This window comes from Cajanus cajan, chromosome 8 (genome assembly GCF_000230855.2).
Source record: "Cajanus cajan strain Asha chromosome 8, NIPB_CcT2T_4, whole genome shotgun sequence".
Taxonomy (NCBI): domain Eukaryota; kingdom Viridiplantae; phylum Streptophyta; class Magnoliopsida; order Fabales; family Fabaceae; genus Cajanus; species Cajanus cajan.
This window is the reverse complement of record NC_138524.1, coordinates 34102286-34124969: the sequence shown is the minus strand read 5'-3', so window position 1 is coordinate 34124969 and position 22684 is coordinate 34102286. Positions and strand designations below refer to the sequence as shown.

Genomic DNA, 22684 nt, shown 5'->3' with positions numbered 1-22684 from the left:
ACTATCTTGCATATAATCACAAAAGATGAAATAAAGTTAAATAATATTTATAACATCCACATATTATCAAAATACTTATCAATTAGACTTTTTGAATGTTTGAATATGATTTTTAAAGGCATGAAATGTTCAAACAAGTTTTAGACTTATGAATACCTATAGGATGCAGATGTTCATCATAATGCATTGGATGTTGGATGTTGACATTGACTATCCTAGTTGCTATGTGTTGACTTATCTCATTTTTATGCATTTGTAGAATATGCTATTTAAATAAACATTTTTGGTTCTTCATTTCTTTTACATCTTGGACTTATGTTTCCTAAAATGACTTAATCAAATATTATTCATTCAAGTTCATCACTTTATTATCATCAAAACTAGGGTATTAGACGTACATAAATGTCTTTAGCTAAACACTAATTTGAGTGACAAAGTCTCTTTTTTGGTACTCATCACCGATGATGGAGAGCAAAGGTCATCATTCAACTTATCAGAGCACACACAGATTTAAATAACAACATTGTACAAATATAAAAGTCACAATATAAAAATAACACAAATGTAAAGACTAAATCATAAAATGACAATAATAAAATTTGCAATTTTAAAAAATAACTAATAATAAGAGTATGTTTAAAAAAATGGTAAAAATTAATTTATTTCAATATTCAATTATATGATTAATAAATTAGATTTTAATTATAAAGAAATGTTGTGATATCTAATTTCATTTGAATATAATAAAAAAAATAAATTAGCTTAAAATAAAAACAACTATCAAAAAATAATACAAATTTTAAATTTTCATTTTCATAAAAATAACTTAATTTGTTTAGAATTTATTTTTTTACAAATCTAAGTTTTATCCGAAACATAAAACTTATTTTACAAATATTTTTGTTTAAAAAATAGATAAAAAATGACTTTTTCCCCATACATACTAGCTAGCATTATTCGACATTTATCATGAAAATCAAAACGCTTTCTATAAATATTTATTAATATTCAAAAATTGAGAACACAAATCCTGATTCATGATAAGATTTTTTCTATTTAACTAATAAGATACAAGAAGAATTTAATGTCTCTACTAAAAATAAAATAAAAAAGAAATTAAATAATAAAAATATATTATTTTAAATTGAAATGATTTTTATATATTATATATTATTAATAGGTAAAAATATAAGGAAAGTAAAGTTGAAGAAGAAATGAGGGGAAAGTTGGGAAGAAAAAGAGAGAAAAGAAAAGCATAGCAGATGAAGGAAGTTGGGGTAAAAAATAATAGAAAGAGACATCGGGTCCGACACCTCTTGGCTGTGTAGTGTCTACATATGAACCCTCTTTCGCCTTTTCTCTCTTTGGACTTCTTTTGACTTCTTTTCACTCTCTCTTCTTCTTTCTTTCTTCTTCTTCTTCTCTCTCTTTCAATGCTCCTTTTTTCCCTTCCAGATCCAGCAAATGCTCCACATTGCGCACTCTCTCTCTAGCGCCTGACCCCCAAACGACGCCGTCTCGCCCCGTTTCCCGCGCGCGAAACCCTAGATCTGCGATGCTTCATCTCCGCCACCGCCGCGACTCCACGCCGGCGACCACGCGCTGGCGCAACACGGTACGTCGCGCTCCGACCGAGTCCTCGCGGAAACGCTGCGTTTTGGAGTGACGTGTGGTTGTGGTTGTTGTTGTTGTTGTTGTTGTTGTGCAGTTCGAGGAGAATCTGGAGCAGTGGCCGCACCTCAACGAACTGGTCCATTGCTACACCACGGATTGGGTCAAAGATGAGAACAAGTATGGACACTACGACACCGTCGGAACGCCGTCGTTTCATAACCAGATATATGAGGGCCCCGATACGGACATTGAAACTGGTATTTTTAATTCTCTCTTTTTCGTTTTTTGTTATATTGTATTTGCTTCTGCATTGTGTGATTTTTATGTTTTTTTTTTCGAAATTGAAATGGGGTTTAAATGTGAGTGTGCTTAGTTACTGGGTAATGCTATTAATGGCATGTGACATTGACACTGAGACCGGCATTTATCTCTTTCTTACTATGTTTCTTTTACATTTTTGGCCTTTTTTTCTTCTTCATTATATTGGTTTCTGCATTCTGCAATTTTTTGTTTTGTTTTTTTATAAATTGTGAAATGGGGTTTAAATGTGAATTTGTTTATTCACCGGGATAATACTAAATTACTAATAATAGCATGTAACATTGACGCTGATATTGGTATTTATTTCTCTTTTATTATATATATTATTGGCTTCTGTTTCGGTCTTTATGCGCCATGACACTTAATAGCATGTAGGTGGGTTTTGGGTTGTGTTTATTGCTGATTAGTCGTTATAGATTTTTTTGTATATATATTTTTGCCTTTTTTTTTATTTATAATTTTTTGCCTTTTCTTTATCGTAAGATATTGCCATTTATTTATTTATTTTTTAATTTTTTAAATTGGGAAATGGGGTTTAAATTGTGCTTATTTATTGGGATAATAACAATAATAATAAATTAATGATAATACTTAATAGCATGTGACACGGACACAGTATTTCTCTTTTTTTATTTTTTTGTTTCGCTGCTTCTTCATCATATCAGCTGCTGCATTCTGGGTCGTAACACTATTAATCGCATGTGGGTGGGTTTTGGGTTGTGTTTATTGGTGGTTAATGATTGTAGCAAGTTTGTTTTTCTTGAACAAAATTATTGGAGTGTGCAGAAATGCGGCTTGCCGGGGCAAGGAGAACAAAGGGAGACGATGAGGATGACATTCCTAGTACTTCGGGAAGGCAGTTTACCGAAGGTGCAGATGGTGACTTGCTGCATTCGGATGTTCAGAAGGTTGATGGGCTTTAGTTTAGTTCCTTGTGTTAATTCTATTGCAGATTCCGTGTTAGTTTGCAATTTGAATTTGTAGAAACAGTATTGTTACTGATTTAGTTTTTATTTATTTATTTAATGTGCAGCATATTGGTCAATCTCCTCTTCCTGCTTATGAGCCTGCGTTTGATTGGGAAAATGAGAGGGCGTTGATATTTGGACAAAGGATACCAGAAACTCCTCTATCACAGTATGGCATTCATGAGATGTTTCTGATTAGAATATACTTTGATCTGCTTTGTTGTTTCTTATTGGCCCAACTGAGTTATTCTTTGTCATTCCTTTTCTGTTTGGCATCTTAGTGGAATGAAGATCTCTGTAAAAGTTCAGTCTTTACAATTTCAAGCAGGATTGGTTGGTGAGTGTTATGCGGTTGATATTTGTGGAATAATGTGGTTGACAAGTTGCTTCGTCCCATTGTGCTGCTGCCAATGCTATGCCATTTAGTTTTTTAGTGTTTTTGCTGAAAATGGATTAAGTGTCTGATGAAGAGCTCTATTTTTGCTCCCATGATTTGTAGAGCCCTTTTATGGTACAATTTGCTTATACAATAGGGAGAGAAGAGAAAAGTTATCGGAAGACTTTTACTTTCATGTCTTACCAACTGAAACGCAGGATGTAAGCTACATGAGACCAACTAAATTTCTTTATGTTTATTTATTTCTTTTAGAAGTATGAAATCAATGGGTGATTTTGAAGTGACAATGACTTGCCCTCATCCCTCCTTTTTACAATTTCCAGGCCAAAATTCAATCTGAACCTCGTGCAGTCTTTTACCTAGATGTGCCATCTGCTTCAGTTTGTTTGTTAATCCAGTTGGAGAAGCATGCTACTGAAGAAGGCGGTGTTACTGCTTCTGTTTATTCACGTAAAGATCCAGTATGTATTGACATTTTTCTCCCTTGTTGTAGTATTAGTAGTTGTTGTTGTTGTTGTTGTTGTTTTCCTTGTGCTTTAGCTAAGATTTTTGAGCTGTTGTTCTACTATTACACACATTAGAATATAGGAGCACCTTTTGGATCTTAAAATAGGTGAAAAATCTATTTATTAAAAATATCCAGTTATAGCTTAATTCTAAGAAAGATGGATGGTGCACTGAAATCAAAACTCAGTTCTTGAAGAGCAACCTGTCATTGCTCTCTTTAAAAAAAAGTCTTGACTATAGTAACATATAGTGTGTTTGTCTAATGCGTATCCCAAATTCCAAAGCTCTATTGAACAGAAAAGATATAACACAAAACTTTTCTGTTCAATGGAGAAAAACGAGAAAACAAACCTACCGTTAGGCTTTTAATCCTAAAGAGTCTAAAACTTGTTACTTCCCACGTCTTTCTAGATTTCAATTTATTAGTGTAATATGGAAAATACTACTCTTCATTTTTGTCTTTTTTCATTCTGTTATTTCATTAGAATATTCTGGTTGCCACCTGTCCTATTTGTTTTGATTTGTTATTTTGTAATCATCACTTTACAGCTGTACCAATATGGGGTGGCTTCTATAAAAGGCTCCCATTGTATTCCTTTACAGAATGAGTGAAATTAAATGAAATATACCCTTTTACAACTTAATTTTACTTCCCACATCTTTCTAGATTTCAATTTACACTAAACTCAATAATGGCATTTTTTATCTTCTTTTCACCCTGGTCCATTTCGTCATAAATGAACCCTATGGATGGCTTCTCATTTGAATTGACCTAATGAAGCACTTTGAATGGAGGATAAGTGCCGCCCAAGCAATTCCCAATTTCTTCTAAATTCCCTTATCCATAACCATATTTTCCATAGACTTCTCATCCTTTGTCCTTGCTAACCGGCTGTATTTCTATTTCTATTCATTAAATTGAATATTCTTATTAATGCTCTGTTGTTAGTGAGTCATCCCAAAGTTAGGTAAAAAATGTGGCAAAGCAAGCAAGTAGTGTCTAACCAAATCTTTCCCTTTTGTGAAAGCATTGCAATAGGGAAAAGGGAGAAGTCCTCAAATAGGTATAGGTTGTAATATTGTCTCTTTGGAATTGTCTCTTGATCTGGTATCGTCTTTACAAAATCCTCCAACATTATATTAATACAATGAGCTGTGCAAGGTATTCAATGCAACCTTTTCTTGTTCTCAATCAACATCAACATTTCTTCTGCAGGTTTGTGATTTGCTGCATTGTTTGTCACAAATTGGACAATTTGTTGACCAATCTTTTCAACAATGCCATCCATTATCTTAAAAGAGTGCCTTAGATTTTTTTGATATGTGAGATGCATCCATAGGCTTGAAAAGTACCGTTCTCTTAGATTATGTTTGGATATCTAATGATGAATGAAAAATAAATAAAAAATATTTCTATCCATTGTTTAGATATTTTCTAATGGATCATGGAAACAGTTATTATCCTTATCTCACTTGATGCTTTTTCCTGGTTCCTTCTCCAAATTTGTGTCTCCATTTTTGTGCATCTCAACCCAGTTACCTTGTTGGAAAGTTGAGAAGATAGAGCAATGAGTGTGGGACTTGCATATAATGTGGGTTGCCCCTATTGCAAAAAGCAGCCAACAATAATTTGGGACTTGTCGTTCCTCTATTTTATGTGTCACTGAATGTGGTATTTAGGAATAATTTGTGAAACAGTGGGGTAAATAAAAAAGGTCAATCAAATAGTCTAAATAAATTTGTGCGGGGAAGAATTATTGCAAAGATGAAAGAGAGGGTTTACTTATGAGTAAATGGCCTAGGGCATAGAGTCTGGATGCCTTCAATTGTGGGAGGAAGAAGCATGCCCTTGCAGAGGGAGGAAGAAGCACAATAATGCAAGAAATGAGTCTTTGGGGGTTGGGTGTTTGATGCATTGCAATTTAAGTACTGGTTTTTTATTGTGTGCTCATGGACATATGATAAGAAGATAAAAAGAGGGAAGTTTATATTGTGATGGAGATAGGAAGGAGAAGCGAATTGAAGAACCTCCCTAGCCTTTCTCCTCACAAGATCTTTGTCCTTGATTGAAATTCCGGAGAAGGAAGACTTGAATTGAGACCGGATTTGAAGTGATCCAAATCAAGATGGAAGCACTCAAGCTTAGGAGAGCAAGGGAATGCTCACAGATTCTCCTAGAAGGTCTAGAATTTCCTAAAACTAAGCAAGGCTTCACGGTGACTTTTGGAGAGAAAAATAGCTGAATGAATGTTCAGATTTCTCAAATGCTCAAAAGTGAATACAAGAGTGAAGGTGAGCTACTTAAATAGGCACGAATCATGCATCATTGGCGCCAAGCTAGAAGACTCACATTTGGCACCTAAATTTGAATTCAAATTTTCAGCTCCCATGTGCTTAGTTGTGAATCAAGGCTCCATCGTGCATTTATATTTCATTTAGCAAGCATTTAGGGTTGATTTGGGTGTGCACATGTTCAGCCACCCATGGCTTAAAACATGTGACCCAAATTCAACTTAAATAACTTCCAAATGAAACCTAGTTTTAACATTATTTGCCTATTTAAGTAATCCTTCAATATTCCTATTCTAATGGCCTAAATACAATGGCCAATCAAATACAATCAATAGGAAATAATAAAAGAAGGAAAATGAGTCCAATATTGGGTGCCAAAAGCCCAAAGGCCCATAAAGCCCAAAAATAGGCCTATGAAGCCTAAGGCCCAAAATCCTATTCTAAGTGGTCCAAAATACAAGATCAAGAAAAGTAAAACCTATACTACTTATTAAAGATAGTAACATGGTGGTCATTGTAAAGCCCATGTGAAGAGTATCTGGGGCCCACCAAGCCCATTGGGCCCACCAAGCCCATTGGTCCCACCAAGCTCTGAAGCAGTCAAATCTTCAAGTAACCTCCTGGTCATGGCTCTAGTGGTTGGATCGTTGGTCCATGCTCTTCCATCATATTGAAAGAGAGTATTTATTATATTGAAAGCACCAACATAATTTAATATCTTTGAATGTGGGTTTTGGGCCTAACTTGATCCCAAAAAACTGATTTGTAAGGTGAAGACTTCTCGAGCTTTTTAAGCTTTATTTAAGCCATATCTTTAGTCTATGTGGTACTAAACTAGCACCCTTGAGGTTACAAGTTAGGCAGCCCCCCAAAGAGGCTGCAACTAAGGCAGGCTAGGGGTAACCACAATTAAGTTGAGTTTTCAACACTCCCCCCATGCCCAAGACTCCTGGTCTGGAGCATGGTCTATGCTGCAGTTGGCTCAACATTGGATCTAGGATAGGCTTTGATTCCATCTTAGAATGTGGATTTGTACCTAGTTCGACTTTACAAAACGACTTATAAAGTGAGACTTGCCTCTCAATTATATATGCTAATATAGGTACATCACTAGTCAATGTGGGACTAAACTACCACCCTTGAGGCTACAATTAAGGCAGCCCCCAAAGAGGCTGGGACTAAGGTGGGTTAGGGGTGACCACAATTAAGGTGAAATTCCAACATAATACATCCTTTTTAAAATTATTTGAAGCATTTAATAGGTCATATTTAATGCTTTCACACTGTGTACCTATGGGCACACAATAGACAATTCCATTTAAGTAATCCAAATTCCAAATGATGGTTTTGTACGCGTTAAAATGCTATTTCACTCCATTCCATTCCCTTTTCCAATTTCCATCCATCCAAACAAAGCCTTAGAGTTGTTCTCTAAGAAAATTATTATGGTCTTCCGTTCCTTAATATTTTTCAACCCACCTGTCATGATGCTGCATTCTGTTTTCTTCCAATAAGCTATATTTTCTTCAATAGCCTCCATGGTCAAATTCATTGGTTGATTTTAATATTTGACTGTAATCTCAGGATAGGATGGTGGCTTATATCTTGTGCCATGTCTTGCAACCAATTCCAAGATCTCATGGAATTCATCACTCCTATCCACATTGAATGGTATGGCATGGCTTTGTAGAAAAAGAAGCAATATCTTGACTTGCTTCCGCTATCAATATCTTCTTAAAAATGTGATTCAGTGTAGATTGATTGCTTACTCTGCATTTCATAAAAGTATTTCTAGAGCTCTCAATCACGTCATTCCATTTTCTTTTTTCACCAACTTTATTCTCATCATTTGGTGCTTGATTTCTTGATTAATCTCTCTCGCAACCGGGATGCAATTGCCCACATTTCTTTCTTTACTCCATCAGTATCACATCTGCATGCTACAACATCCTTTGTGTCCTCACCCTATGTTGCTTCATTTGATAAACCCATTGGTTGTTATTATCTACTAAAGGGAGTGCAAAAGTGTGATTTCTCCTGTGTGGGACTTGAAAGATGCACTGAATATGAAACCATATGCCTAAAAAAGAAACATATTAAAAAATGTCAGGGAACCTAGACAAAGTGACTAGGCTTTTAACTAAGAAAATTATTAACCCTTTTTTCTTTTTCTTCTTTCATCTTCTACTTTATTCATTTAGATTCCTTTTTGTGTTTGGATGTTTATAAAAATGGTGAAGTAAAAGTGTTGGGATCCAATTGCAAGGTACGGGACTTACTTGAGTCCCACATTGAAAATATGTGATTCTAGTGTGGGGTTTGTAAGGCCTTGTGCTCTCCAACTTCAATAGCTAGCTTTTGTGGTGCGTTTCTCCCAAGGATCTTATTAGAAAGACATTAATGTGCGTGTGTGTGTTTTTTTTGTTTTCCAGTTTTATATTTTTAATTTTAAACAGGTGTTCTTAGGATCTTGGTTACAAATTTTTAAATTGTTAATTGAAAAGGGAGACGCAGGGTGTAAATATGCATTTTCTGGCTTGGACTTTGAATTTTTTTGTAGAAATTAATGTTATGTGGATTTTTCTTGCCGACTGTGGATGCTTGCTTATTATAATTTACACGGTGACTTCTATTTGTGTGTGAAATTATATTGTATCGGAATATATCGTGTTTTATATTCACTTCACTTGGACAGGTGCACCTGACTGAGAGAGAGAAGCAAAAACTGCAGGTGTGGTCTAAAGTCATGCCTTACAAAGAGTCCTTCGCATGGACCATGGTATCATTATTTGATAGCAGTATTGGTGCAGCTTCAGTAGGGCCTGCTTCCCCAAGCAGCCCTCTTGCTCCAAGTGTATCTGGTTCGAGTTCTCATGAAGGTGTTTTTGAGACTAGTGCAAAGATCTCTTTAGATGGAAAGATGAGTTACTCTAATGGAAATTCTGTGGTAGTTGAGGTTTCAAACTTAAATAAAGTCAAAGAAAGCTATACTGAGGAATCACTTCAGGTGTGTGTTTCAGGTTTCCTGACTTTCCTTTTGTTCTTGGTGGCTAAATTGAAAGAATAAAATTTCTAGCGAAAGTTGGCTGCTATTTATAGTACTTTAAAGTGATATTAATGAGTTTGACAATTTACATGAAGCACTATATTACAATCATTTAGTATGCATTAAATATCATTTATTTATTGATTTTTCCCTCTTATATGGGTTTAGTTTATCTATTGATTGATTTATTATTGGTTTTGTTTATATGTGCTATATTACTAAAATTCAGCATGCATTAAATATTTTATTTATTGATTTTTTTTCTGTTGTTTGGGTTTTGTTTTGCTGTTCTTCCATCTGACTAAATGTTAAATTGTGATTACATCTTTGTCTATGATCCATTGGTTGTATTATTCCATATGAAATTCAACTGTGTTTTTAATTGGTCTTATTTTTTAATGATTATCAGATAATTGTGGTTGGTCTATATGACTCTATGCTGTGCCACTTATATTATTAAGCCATAGTTTTTTGTAATTATGCATTTCTCTTTTCTTAGAAGGCAAATTTATATGACTGTTATGATTAAAAAATTACTGTCTCACACTGATTTGTTCTTTATGGCTGATATTTCTTGAAAAATGTGTAGGATCCTAAACGTAAGGTGCACAAACCTGTCAAAGGTGTTTTGAGGCTGGAAATTGAAAAGCACCAGATTTCCCAAGCGGATTTGGAAAACATGTCAGAAAGTGGTAGTATTACTAATGATTCTGTTGACCCTGGGGATCGGATTGCAGATTCACTGTCTGGAAAGTATCCTAGTAATGGCTGTGATGATCCTCAGGGTAGCATCCAAAGGGTAGTATCTCCAGTTTCAGGAAATGGAACAACTCAACATGGAATTTCAGATTTTAATGCCGATGATGTAAGTATCAATTCTTTTGACGGAGTTGCCTGCCTTTAGTTAGCCAATGGGGTTAATTGTTTTTTAGAGTAGAATTTACTTTTAAAAGGATTTAATTATAAACAAATTTTGTCTTAAAAGTGAATCTATATAGCTGACTACTTGGTTGATATTTTAGACTTTAGATTCTTTGCAAGTAAGATAATGATAACAGTGGGTATTTTAGTGTATGATCATGAAAACAGCTTTGTGATGTACTGTACCTGGGTGACAAGTTTTATCATTGTTGAGTAGATTAAGAGAACAAAGTAACTAGCTGTTATAAGTGACTCTTCCATCATTACACCAAAATGCATTGATGATGATGTGGGTTGCATATACTAAAATTGTGTTAATACTTGTGTATAATCTTGAACCACTTAAAGGAGGGTCTAATTTTTGAAACTTGATGTTTCTTAATTGTCACTTCTCATGTTGATCACTTCGTGAGGCATCTATGCATGTTGCTATTCTATGTTGTATTTGGTCAAGATAATAATGTTGATAGTGCTTAATTTTGCTATGGTAATGAAGATATTTCGTGATACTGTGGTTTTAAGTAGTTCTCTTTATACATGCCATGCCTCTGCTGATGTGCTCTATTATTGATTAACATATAGTTCCATGCTTTTGACTTCCGCACTACAACAAGAAACGAGCCTTTTTTGCAACTTTTTCACTGCCTGTATGTGTATCCGTTGACTGTAAGTTTGGGTAGGAAAAGGAATTTGTTTATACGGGTTGAACTCAGGGAGGATGATGGTGATATTCGTAGGCAGCCATTGGAGGTAATGACCTTTATTTTGTGTTCTTAAGGAAAGTCATGGCCCAAGCTATACTTCCTTCTTATTTGTCTTGGGTGACTCAATCTGCGTAGGCAATATATCCTAGAGATCCAGGTCTAGATGCATCATTTCAGAAGTGGGGTCACACCCAAGTTGCTGCTGGGGCTAGGGTTGCTTGCTACCACGATGAAATTAAACTTTCCCTTCCTGCTACGTGGACGCCAAATCACCACCTTTTATTTACTTTATTTCATGTTGATCTGCAAACAAAATTGGAAGCTCCTAAGCCAGTAAGTTCATTTATGTGTTCCACTGAATTCATTGTTTTTTCATTCCTGCCTTTATTGCTTGTGTCTGTACATATGGATTGTTTTGAATTGATTATGCTTTTTAATTTTTGACAGGTGGTTATTGGATATACAGCACTTCCTTTATCATCCCATGCTCAGTATGTTCTCTTAATTTGATAATTTTCCCTTTGGTTATATTTAAATATTTATTTTATTAATTAATGATAGCTCTTGGTTTATTGCTTTGCATACTGAAACCAAAATGTATTGATTACCATAGAAATCTTAATTACAATTTTAATGACCATGGTATTGATGCAAGCTGGGATCTAAAATTTTACGTCTGATGAAAATATTTACCTCTTTTTGTACTTGCGTGGCATGCTGATTTTATCTCTTTTCTGGTGTTATACATGAACATATTAACTAATAATTCAAACTGGCAATATGAAAAGTTGTTCAGATTTTAGCATATGTGCTTATGTAATGAGTTGATCCTAAGTTATCCAATGAGCACAAATTTGAATGAGTCATGTTGCATGTATGCTAATTAACCAAAGTACAGCATTTAAGGGATTATTTTCAGAAAAAGCATTAATCACCCATATTGCATTGGAAATCTTTATTTGCAACATCTTTTATGCTAATGCCTCTCTTGTAGGTTTGGTTTCCCTCTAGATGATAATTGATATTTCATTGCTGATGTGATTCTTCATTTTTGTTTTCCCTGATTCCTATTTTCCTTTCTTATTGCAAGTACTAGTTATGTCTTGAAGACTTGGTGCTTATTTGGATTTGTGTACTTTGTGGCCAAAAAGTTTTATTTTCTTTCTGCTCAGTTCTTAAATAGCCTTTTAAGAAGTTCCTGTAAAAATGGTTACCAAACATGCCCTTATACTCTTAACATGATATATGAAAGCTTATGCTTTTGTGTTCTCTGCAGGCTGCGGTCGGAAATAAATCTTCCAATTATGAGAGAATTGGTTCCTCATTATCTCCAGGATGCAGGACGGGTATGTGTAACTGTCTGCCTATACATGTAAATTAACTTGCATGTATTCTTCACCCTTTTCTCTTTGAGTACTGTGAACCAATGGGTATGTTTGGATGGTGGATGGGAAGGTTTACTTAAAACTTTTCTCTTGTTTAAGAGTTCTACAAAATGGTGAAGAAAATGAAAGATATTCATGTAATCGTTCAAATCCCTGTTTATAACATTTAAGTTGCAATTTTTGAGGATATTAAATATTCCAAGACACGGAACAAAACTTATTAGGATGCTGCTTCATGCATCAGTGAACTTATGATATGGTTGTCTAATTATTGTAAATTTGTAATGATGGTTACTGGTCTTGTAATTGTAATGTTATGCATAATATTGTATTGTACTGCAGCTGGCTTTATGCGGCTCTGGATTAGTTTCTGTTATTATATTTATGAATTTTGAACATAAAGTCATTTTATATTTTGGTTTCTTATTTTATGATAGGAGAGATTGGATTATTTGGAAGATGGGAAAAGTGTCTTCAGATTGCGTTTAAGGCTATGTTCTTCTTTATACCCTATCAATGAACGCATTAGAGATTTCTTTCTTGAATATGATCGGCACACTCTTCGAACAAGTCCGCCATGGGGTTCTGAACTTCTGGAGGTATCATTCTTGTCTAGCTTTATTTTTGTATGATTTTGGTATTCTTGTTTATCTTATTTGTTTATTCTGGACTTATGTAGATATCATTTTATATATGTTGAACTCACTGTTGGGGGCTTATTCCATTCTAGAACTGGAGGAGATATCTTAGATCTTTTTGACTCAGTTTGTGTATGTCTATGCATACTTGCAATATGCTTGATATGATGTCTCATTGGCCTTTTTTTTTATAAAATAAAAAAATAGTTCAGTTATGCAATAATGAAAAACAGTTGTTGGAAACCATAAATCATCTATGCCTCTCTTCTTTTCATTGTTTTAACACATGCTGGTAAATTGTATGGTTTTATTTTATTTTATTTTATTTTTATAGTGAAATACTTTGTTGCCTTTTTACAGCTCAATAGGGATAAATTTATAGATTTGGTTTAAGTTTCTTTGATAGGATAATCAATGGAATGGAGAACAGTGAAAAAATTACAATTTTTGATGGTATCTCAATTCTCCATTGACCTGCTGTCAGGTGTTCAATACATATAGTGGCTTTCCAAACTTCTCAATTACAGGCATAAAATCTTTAAATAAAGACCCTTTAATGGATTCAAAAAGTTGTCTAATATAACAATAAAAGGATACTTGTCTTCCTAACACAAATTAACATTTCTCTCTCAAAGTCAACATTCCTAACCCTTAAATTGATATTGAAGAAAACCTCACTATCTGAGCATATAATGTACCAATGGAGACCGGAAAAGAAAAAAACATAAATAACTAGTGGTTTTTTTGTCAATAAAAATATTTAATAGAATTGATTTGTTTTGTTCCATTTGGTTCCACCTTTTACAGTCCATGTTCTGTTGTTATTTTCATAAAATGAATCAAGCATAGGATTAGGATAGAACATGTGTTATGTTCTCTTCTATACACACATGCCAAATGCTACCTTAGTTTTATATCTAGCATGCCTTCTCACGCCAAAGGGCTTGAAGCTTGGATAATGCTTATGCCTACTCTTTATTTGCTGAAATTCAACCTAGTTGGAATGGGATTGGCAGTCTTAGATAAATTTCAGCGAGAAAATATTAAACTGTAAATGGAGTTTTCATTTCATTCAGCCCACCAAAAACAGAATACAGAGGGAGCATTTATAGTAGCTACCCTTGTTGGCACAGCTGTAAAAAGTTGATTACAAAAATAACAAACTGTGGCAGCTGGCACAACAAACCTAGAATATTCTGTTGATATAGCAGAATGAAATATTACACTCTATTACCCCCCTTAAACTCAAGGTGGAGGTTTGTCGGAAAAACTCTTCACATTGAGTTTGCCTCTAATTAGTTCAAATCTGGCTGTAGAAAGGAGCTTGGTTAGCACATCTGCCCATTGATCCAAAGCTGGAATGTGATAAATCAGAAGCTGCTTGGATAAAACCTTTTCTTGAACAAAAAAGACATCAGTTTCCATATTTTTAGTTTGATTGTGAAAGACAGGATTGTGAGCAAAAGCTACTGCACTTTGGTCATCATAGAGCAGGAGAGGTGTAGAAAAAAGAACCTGAAGTTCCTGTAACAAAGCTTGAACCATGGGTAACTCAGCTGAGGTCTGACCTATACTGCGATATTCAGCCTTGGTGCTGGATCCGGCTCTAACTTGTTTTCTTGACCACCAAGAAATCAAGTTAGGTCCTAAGTAGAACTAGAGGTAGATCTTCTGTCATCAATATCATAAGCTCAATTAGCATTACGCATAACTGTGATTGATAAAGGTCTTCCAACTGCAGCTGGTTGCATGTGAAGACCATGAGAGAGAGGGCCCTTAAAATACCTTAGGATTCTTTTCACAGCCACCCAGTGAGAATCTAGGGGGTTTGCCATGAATTGGCAAATTAACTGCAAAACTTATTTCAGGTCTTGTGAGTGTAGCATACTGCAAGGCACCAACTACAAACCTATAAAGAGTTGGATCTTGAAGTAAATCACCACCAATTTTAGACAATTTGCAGCTAGAGAGCATAAGAGAAGAAATAGGTTCTATGTAGGAGATCTCTAATGTACTTGCTTTGAGTCATAGGTAGAGACTTGTCAGGTAGGTGCTTGATCCCAATACCCAGGAAATAGTCCAATTGACCCAACCGTATCAAAGAAAATGTTAAGTTGTTCAGTAATATGCTGAATGAGTTGAGGTGAGCTGCCAGTGATGATATATCATCCACATCGACCAGAATAAAAATAGTGTAAGCTTTATGCTTGTACATGAACAAAGAGGGATCACATTTACTAGCTTGAAATCCAAACTGAATAAGAGTGAATTTAAGTCTGTCAGACCACTGTTTGGAAGCTTGTTTCTGACCATGAAGAGCCTTGTTGAGCTTACAAACAAAAGTTTTGTCTTCAACTTCAAATCTTGGGGGCTGCACCATGTAAACTGTTACTTCCAAGAAGTCATTAAGAAAAACATTATTCACATCCAATTGAAATAATTCCCAATTATTAGTAAGGGCAAAATGATGATTTTGATAGTGATAGGTTTAACAACAGGAGAAAATGTCTCATGAAAATCAAAACCATGAGCTTGGTGAAACCCTTTTGCCACCAACCGAGCTTTATATTTATTTATGGACCCATCTGCATTTTCTTTGACCTGAAACACCCATTTACATCCTACTGCCTTTCTGTCAGAGGGCAAGGGAACTAAATCCCATGTATGATTTTGCATTAAAGTAGTATATTCTTGCTGCATGGCAGAAAGAGAATTTGGATCAGCTAGTGCTTGTTTAACACCTTTTGGTTCACTAAGTGAAAAATTAAGAGGGGTGCAACCTAGAATTATGAAACCCAAACTTGGACCTGGTTTGCATGGGATGATTATTAACAGTTCTGGGAATAGTATCATTTTGAGCAGAAAACCTAGGAGAGGATGAGTAGCTAGAATCTATCTATGACACAGGTGACACAAATGAAGGACTATCTTGAACACCATGGTCACTAGTTTTAGAAGAAAGAATAGGCTGTTGTGAAGGTGCATTAGGATTAGGACATGGGGGAGACATATCTAGATTAAGAGTGAAGTATTGATAGGGAGAGGTATCCTTAGTGGAACTTTGCTAGAAAAGGTCAGGGTAAGGAAACCTTTGTTCATTGAAAATCACATCCTTAGAAATGTAAATTCTGTCTGAAGCAAAAATACATTTATAGCCCTTGTGAGAAGTTGAGTACCCTGAAAAACACACTCTTGAAATCTAAAATTTAGTTTATTAGTATAGGGTCTTAAGAAAGAAAGGGAAACAAGCACAATCAAAGGCCCTTAAAATTTCACAATCTTGTGTTTTATTGTACAAAACAGTGAAGGTAATGTCAAAATTCAATGATGCAATTGGTAATCTATTAATTGGATAAATTAGTGGTAAAAGCAAAATCTCAAAAAGTAAGAGGCATAGAGCCATGATGGAGAGTAAGACCAATTTCAACAATATTTCTATGTTTCCTTTTCACCACACCATTTTGATGATGTGTGTGAGGGCAATTCAATCAGAGTTATACCATGGGTGGCAACAAAAGCAATAAAAAGTCTATTCCCCTCCCTACTTAGATTGAATGCGTTTAATTTTAGTATTTAATTGAAGTTCAACCATAGCCTTAAACTATTGAAAGACAAAAAGATTTCATATTTTGACTTCAAAGGATAGCTCGATGTGAATTTGTAAAACGCAACATTAAAGGAAACATAGTAAAGATATCCAGAATGTGAGGTAATATGAGAGGGTCCCTACAAATTAGTGAAAAGTAATTCTGAAGGGATAGAGTAAACAAATTCAGAAATAGAGGATGAGAGTCTATGGGACTTCCCTACACAATAGGAAGAACAAAACTCAAATATTTTATTTGATGGAACAATTTTACAATAATTAAGAACAAGTTTAAGAACATGAGAATTAGGATGACCAAGCCTAGTATGCCATGTAGTGTGAGAACTAGGGGTCAAAGATACATCAAAAAATTTATTTTCGTTAGTAGAATTAAAAATAACACTTGAACAAGAGGAGATAGTAGAATTTGGAGATGTTTAGTTGAAGAAGACACCAACACAAAGGGGCCTTGAAGCTTTTAAATTTGGAAAGGAATAAAGTCCATCAGTACCAACAACACCTTGAAGTAAAATCTCATTGGTCCCTTGAGATTTGACAAAACAACAGTGAGAGTGAAACTCAAAGAATACATAATTGTCTGGCAAATTTACTTACACTCAACAAATTTTTTGTGATGGAGTGGACATGAAGTATATTGTGCAATTTAAAGCAAATATTTGAGTTAATAAGAGATAGGAAAGAGGAACAACTAGAACCATTAATATGCAAACCTTTACCATTTCCAATGAAAATTTGATCTGTGCCATCAAAGTGACTTGGTTGATGTACATTTTGAGGCTCACTAGTGACATGGAAGGATGCACTTGAGTCAAGGATCCATGTAGTTAGTAACACCTTGGGATGAGGCATTGGCAACCATAGCAGTAGGAGTGATTGATTTGGTATTAGTGTCTCGATTGAGGCACTTTATGTTGGGATTCACCCAAGTATTAGAGGTTTTGATGTTGGATTGAGATGTGTTGAACTACACCGGTTGCAGTGTTGTAGGATCATATAGAATGAGAGATTCATGAGGCTGATAATTTGCATCAACTCTATAAAAGCAAATATTGGCAATGTGACCATACTTCAAGCATATTTGGCATAGGAAGTTTACAAAATGCCCTCCACGGCCTCTACTAGAAGCATCATCGTGATGAGCACTGTTGCCTCTGCCTCGATCTCCAAATCCACCACGGTTTCCACGTCCATAAGCATATCCTTGAGTGTAGTTAACAGAGGGAGAAAATGATTGTTTTAAAAACTTGTTAGCTCGAGATTCATGCGGATCAAGGAGTGCCTCAACTTCAATAATGGGAGGAACTTTCTTTCAATAATAGAAACAACCGGTGCATAATCTTTTAGTAGGCCTTCTAAAATTGCATCAACATATTCTTCATGTGGCACTAGATTTCCCACTCCAGCGAGTTTGTCAGCAATGTTCTTGATTTGAGACAAGAACTCGCTCTCGCGCATTGTTTTACCATCAAGAGAAGTAGCATGAAGATCGGTACGAAACTGACATGAACGTGCCTTTGTCTTCATGTGGAAGTATTCGTGATTTTTATCCTAGACTTGATATGAGTGAATGGAGCCAATGACACAAGAGAGAACCGATTTTGACAACGTCGATTGAAGCCAGGTGAGCAACATTTGATCCTAAACTTCCCAAGCTTCATATGCAAGATTGACATTATTAGTGTTGTGATCTTGATTGGTCAGATATCGAGGAAGAATTGAAGGATTAACTATGAACTTTTGAAGCTTGTGCGATTTGCTGATGGGTTTGATTTGCTGTCGGCAATGAAGATAATTCAAATCATTGAGTTTCTCAGCTATGGAGCTGGAAAAGGATTGGGGTCGTTGATAGGGTAGAAAGGTGCGCCCTCCTCTGGCAAACACAATGCCGAAAATCGCTTTGGGAAAGACACCGCCACGCGCCACCACCTTCGTCGGCGCGTGTAGCGCACACGCCTAGCTCTAGCGAGACCCACTCGCCGCCACTTCCGGTCGCCACATCCGATTGTTGCTTTCGGTCGTTGCCTTTGACCGTTGCTTCTGGTCGTCGACTCCGATCGTCACTTCCAGTGGCAACCTCCAACCGCCACTTCTGGTGGCCGCCTTCGACTGCTGCTTCTGGTCTCAACCTCCGACTGTCGCTTCTGGTCGTTGCCTCCAGTTGTCGCTTTCGGTCGCTGCCTCCAGTTGTCGCTTTCGGTCGCTGCCTCTGGTCGCTGCCTCTGGTCGTTGCCTCCGACCGCCACCTCCGGTTGTCACGTCTGACTGTCACTTCTGGTCGCTGCCTCTGACCGCCCCTTCCGGTCACCGCCTCTGACCGCCGCTTTCGATCACCGCCTCTGACCGCTACCTCCGGTCGTCGCCGGCCGTTCCCGTGACTAGTTAGCAGATGTGTTCACAAAATCGCTTAAAGGGCCTCGGGTTGATTACATTTGTAACAAGCTTGGTGCATATGATATATATGCTCCAACTTGAGGGGGAGTGTTACAGATATTGTGGATATATTACAGATATTGTGGATACAAATATTATGGTTATTATTCTCACTATCAATTAGGGATATGATTAGATTAGTTTCCATAATATTAGAGATTAGTATCTTTATCATTTATTGTATTCTCTCTATAAATAAGATTGGTGTGTGTACAACAATCCACACAATTCCGGAATCACAACATTTATGATTCCGATTATGTAGTGATATAACAATAAATGCAGTAAGCTAAATAAACAAGTAAAGAGATAAGGAAAGAGAGAATGAACACAAGTTTTATATTGTTTCACCTCAACTAGGCTACATCTAGTTTCCACACAACCTTGTGGGACTTTTCACTAAAGCTATAATCAACTGTTGCACAAATTCAGCCACTTGCTGATACAAAAATTGCGTATAATCACCTGCTGTTAGCAGTAACACTCAGCCACCTGTTGATAAACTACACTCAACCACTTGATGAGAAGGATAGTCTCACAATCACCTGCTATGAGACTATAGACAACACCTGCTGTGATTTTTCTTTCCCTTCCTACACCACTATACTCTCAGTACTTGCTAGGAAATGTTTACAAGAAAAAGGGTTCTTGTGTTCTTGTAGAGAGCAAATATCACAAGTCAATCTCCTACTATTGAGCTTCCACTAAGGAAGATATCTCACTTTTTCTATAACAAGTCAGAATTACAAATATGAAGTGGATTTCTCTAACAAATCAGAGGATGAAGCAACAAAGACTATAGCTTGTTGAGCTTGAGTGATTTCTCTTTTTCTATGTTTTTGCTTACTTCAAAATGAGACTATTGTCTTCCCTTTATAGGCACTCAGCAAATAGATCAGTTGGAACTTGCTTTGTTTTTTACATTTGATGCTGACATCACTGTACTTCCTTGTATCTGTGAGTTTTTACTAATGAGGTGCCTTCTAAGCAAGTCTTCACTTCAAGTCAAGTCATCTGAACCAAGTTTTCAAGACAAGTCTTCTGAGAAGAAATGTATTAGTTGAAGGTTTCTGATCAACAACTTGGGATAGTCATTTAGTTACATGGGATAGACATTGTCACTGGTGTTAATCAACATTCGTTGAGATTTCCTTAATTTCCCTTTAAGGTGTCATAAAGATGTCTTGTGAATCTTTCTTTTTGTTCAAGAACATATCATATCATACAGTCTTCTGATAGTCTATTTTTCTTTTGTTGAAACACTTGAACAATATCATTAGCACACACATGGGTACTCTTTTTTCCTAAATTTGAGACCAAGAATGTGTCATTATTAAAATCAGGATATGGCAGGATTCAACACTTTCTTTTTTAACAAGATTTTTTTTAAATCCCAATTCTGTGCATCAGAGTGTGGGGCCATGCCCGTATCAGTGTCTTCGACAACTTGGCCGTGTCAGTTTTTTGTGGGCTGTGTCCAACATTGCATTCCTGCCGCATCCATGCCATTTCTGTGTCAGATTCGTTTCTGACCCAGGGATGCTGCAGTCCAAAGGCGCATCTGTGCTTCCTTGACTTAAGCAACAATAAGTTAGTGTAAATTATTTTGGAGAAGTTTTAGGTTTAGTTATGTGTAACCAATTTGATGACTGTCTGATTTTGGACTCTTTACTACTTGTTTGTATTGTATACATATTTCATGGATTCTTTGGTTTGAAAGCTTAATTAAGATTCACTTATTCTGGAATGCAGGCCATTAATAGTTTGAAGAATGTTGATTCCACTGCTTTACTTCAGTTTCTTCACCCAATTCTTAACATGCTACTTCATCTTATTGGCAATGGTGGAGAAACACTACAGGTCTGCACATAAGTTAGTCATATTTTTGGTTTTTTTTTTTTTTTTTTTTTTTTTTTTTTTTTTTTTTAAAGTTCCTTGGAGCTGCATTTACTGTTATGTTTTCCAATTAAATATGTTGGTTTAATTCTCCCTCTCTCTCTTTTGCACCATTCATTGTACATGTGGTTTGCTTCTTTCATGATATTCACCTTTCCAATATTTCTTTTAGGTTGCTGCGTTTCGGGCCATGGTTAATATTGTAACCAGGTATGCCTTTTAACTATATTTGATAAAATTATATTTGATGTTTGAAAACAAATTAAGGGCTGTTTAGTTTGTAAAAAAAATGTTTTTGGTCTTCACTTTTAATTACAAAAATATCTTGTTTTCACTTTGTTCTCTGGAAACAATAGAAAATTATTTTCACCATTTTCTTTATAAATCTTTGAAAACAAAATGAAAACAAGGTGATAATGTAAGTGAAATGGAAAATAGAAAACAGAAAACATTTTTTCAAACAAACAGCCCTTGGTAGTTTCATATATAAATATTTTTTTTAGGAGCTCTTGTTCTTGTATTCTGTATGTGTGAGTGTTTTGTAAGAGAGCAGTTTCTTCACTGATACTCGAGTGTGTTAGTCTGTTATGATTAGTTAGTTAGAACTATCATCATGACAGACAAACACACACCCGAGAGTCAGTGTAGAAACTGCTCTCTTACGATACACTCACACATGGAATACAAGAACAAGAGTTCCTAAAACAAATAAAAGATTTATATAAGAAACTGCTCTTCTTAGAATTTGGCTTTAAGGCCTAACAGAAGCCTGCAAAACCAGATTGTAAGGCGAGAATTTTCCAAGCTTTATAAGCTCTATTTAAGTCATATCTCTAGGCAGGCCCTGAAGAGACCCCAGGCATTACCTGTGTCTGACATCCTTAATTGGTGCATACTTTTCCTTGTAGAGAAACAACTTCCAATGAAGTACCTTGATTAAGCATTTCGTTTTTTTAATGTAATTTGGTAAAGCCTCTTTGAAGGGCATTTAAAACAGGAGAATTTGGGGCAAGCTAGAAGTATTTGTTGTCTATATTATTACTTGTAGTTTCTTGGTCTTTGTGCCACATCCAGTTAGTAAATAGGCATGCCAATCTGTCTCTCTCTATTGTGACCAGGTATGCAAAGTGGAAAATAGGTAAGGAAAAAGGAAATGTGAATGCATAGGCATTAAACCTCTAATTTGGAAATTGTTTGTCTTTTAAATGTTGTGGAAATTTTACTCTTAGAATTTGTAACTGATTTGTAATATGGGAGTTTAATGTAGGGTGCAGCAGGAGTCAGTTGATGATGCTGAAAGAAATCATTTTCTAGTTAACTATGTTGATTGTGCTTTTGATGATTTTGGTGGTCGTCAACCACCTGTATATCCTGGGCTGTCCACTGTTTGGGGAAGCTTGGCACGGAGTAAGGTATTGGCATGTTCGTTATCATTTAAGATATGAATTACTAAGTTAGCTGTCTCTATTTTTCCTGTTCAACAATTAGACTAACTTTGCATACATGATAAATGTACTTAATTACTGTTCTATTTAGCATGTGCTACCTAATTTTGACTTTCTTGTTTGTTAAAATTTTAGATTTTTTGGATGAATATCATGCTATTGTGTGATAATAAAAAAAAAAATTAGTTAATTCACATTAGCATGATTTCTCAAATGTATGCTTCCTTTCACCCTTCAGGTTAGTAAGTAGAATGGCTTCATTTTGCAGGCCAAAGGGTATCGTGTTGGACCTGTGTATGATGATGTTTTGGCTATGGCATGGTTTTTTTTGGAGCTAATTGTTAAATCAATGGCATTGGAGAAGACTCGCCTCTTCTATCACAGCCTTCCAATAGGTACCTTTAAAAAGTTTATGATCCGATCTATGTGTGGCCTCTTATAAAATTTACTCCTTTTCAACTCTCAAAATATTTCATTTCTATTTGTTATCCCATTATGAAGAATATTAGAGCC

The 22684-nt window shown here is 35.6% G+C and overlaps 1 protein-coding gene across 2 annotated transcripts in view; it reads left to right on the top strand.

The window, feature by feature from the left end:
* The first annotated feature begins 1312 nt into the window (after positions 1 to 1312).
* The window catches only part of SPK1 (guanyl-nucleotide exchange factor), a 37267-nt gene continuing 15895 nt past the window's right edge, over positions 1313 to 22684 (top strand). The window contains exons 1-19 of one of the 2 annotated variants that reach the window (XM_020382866.3): positions 1313 to 1615; positions 1709 to 1871; positions 2722 to 2843; positions 2969 to 3072; positions 3185 to 3240; positions 3403 to 3500; positions 3624 to 3761; positions 8795 to 9106; positions 9735 to 9894; positions 9958 to 10010; positions 10649 to 10816; positions 10906 to 11103; positions 11218 to 11261; positions 12047 to 12116; positions 12593 to 12754; positions 20583 to 20690; positions 20899 to 20936; positions 21994 to 22138; positions 22440 to 22566. In XM_020382866.3, coding sequence (XP_020238455.2) covers positions 1556 to 1615; positions 1709 to 1871; positions 2722 to 2843; positions 2969 to 3072; positions 3185 to 3240; positions 3403 to 3500; positions 3624 to 3761; positions 8795 to 9106; positions 9735 to 9894; positions 9958 to 10010; positions 10649 to 10816; positions 10906 to 11103; positions 11218 to 11261; positions 12047 to 12116; positions 12593 to 12754; positions 20583 to 20690; positions 20899 to 20936; positions 21994 to 22138; positions 22440 to 22566 — 2326 coding nt within the window. In that variant the 5' untranslated portion in view covers positions 1313 to 1555. Of the gene's footprint in view, positions 1616 to 1708; positions 1872 to 2721; positions 2844 to 2968; positions 3073 to 3184; positions 3241 to 3402; positions 3501 to 3623; positions 3762 to 8794; positions 9107 to 9734; positions 10011 to 10648; positions 10817 to 10905; positions 11104 to 11217; positions 11262 to 12046; positions 12117 to 12592; positions 12755 to 20582; positions 20691 to 20898; positions 20937 to 21993; positions 22139 to 22439; positions 22567 to 22684 lie in introns of both variants that reach the window. The other variant, XM_020382865.3, reaches the window with a different exon arrangement.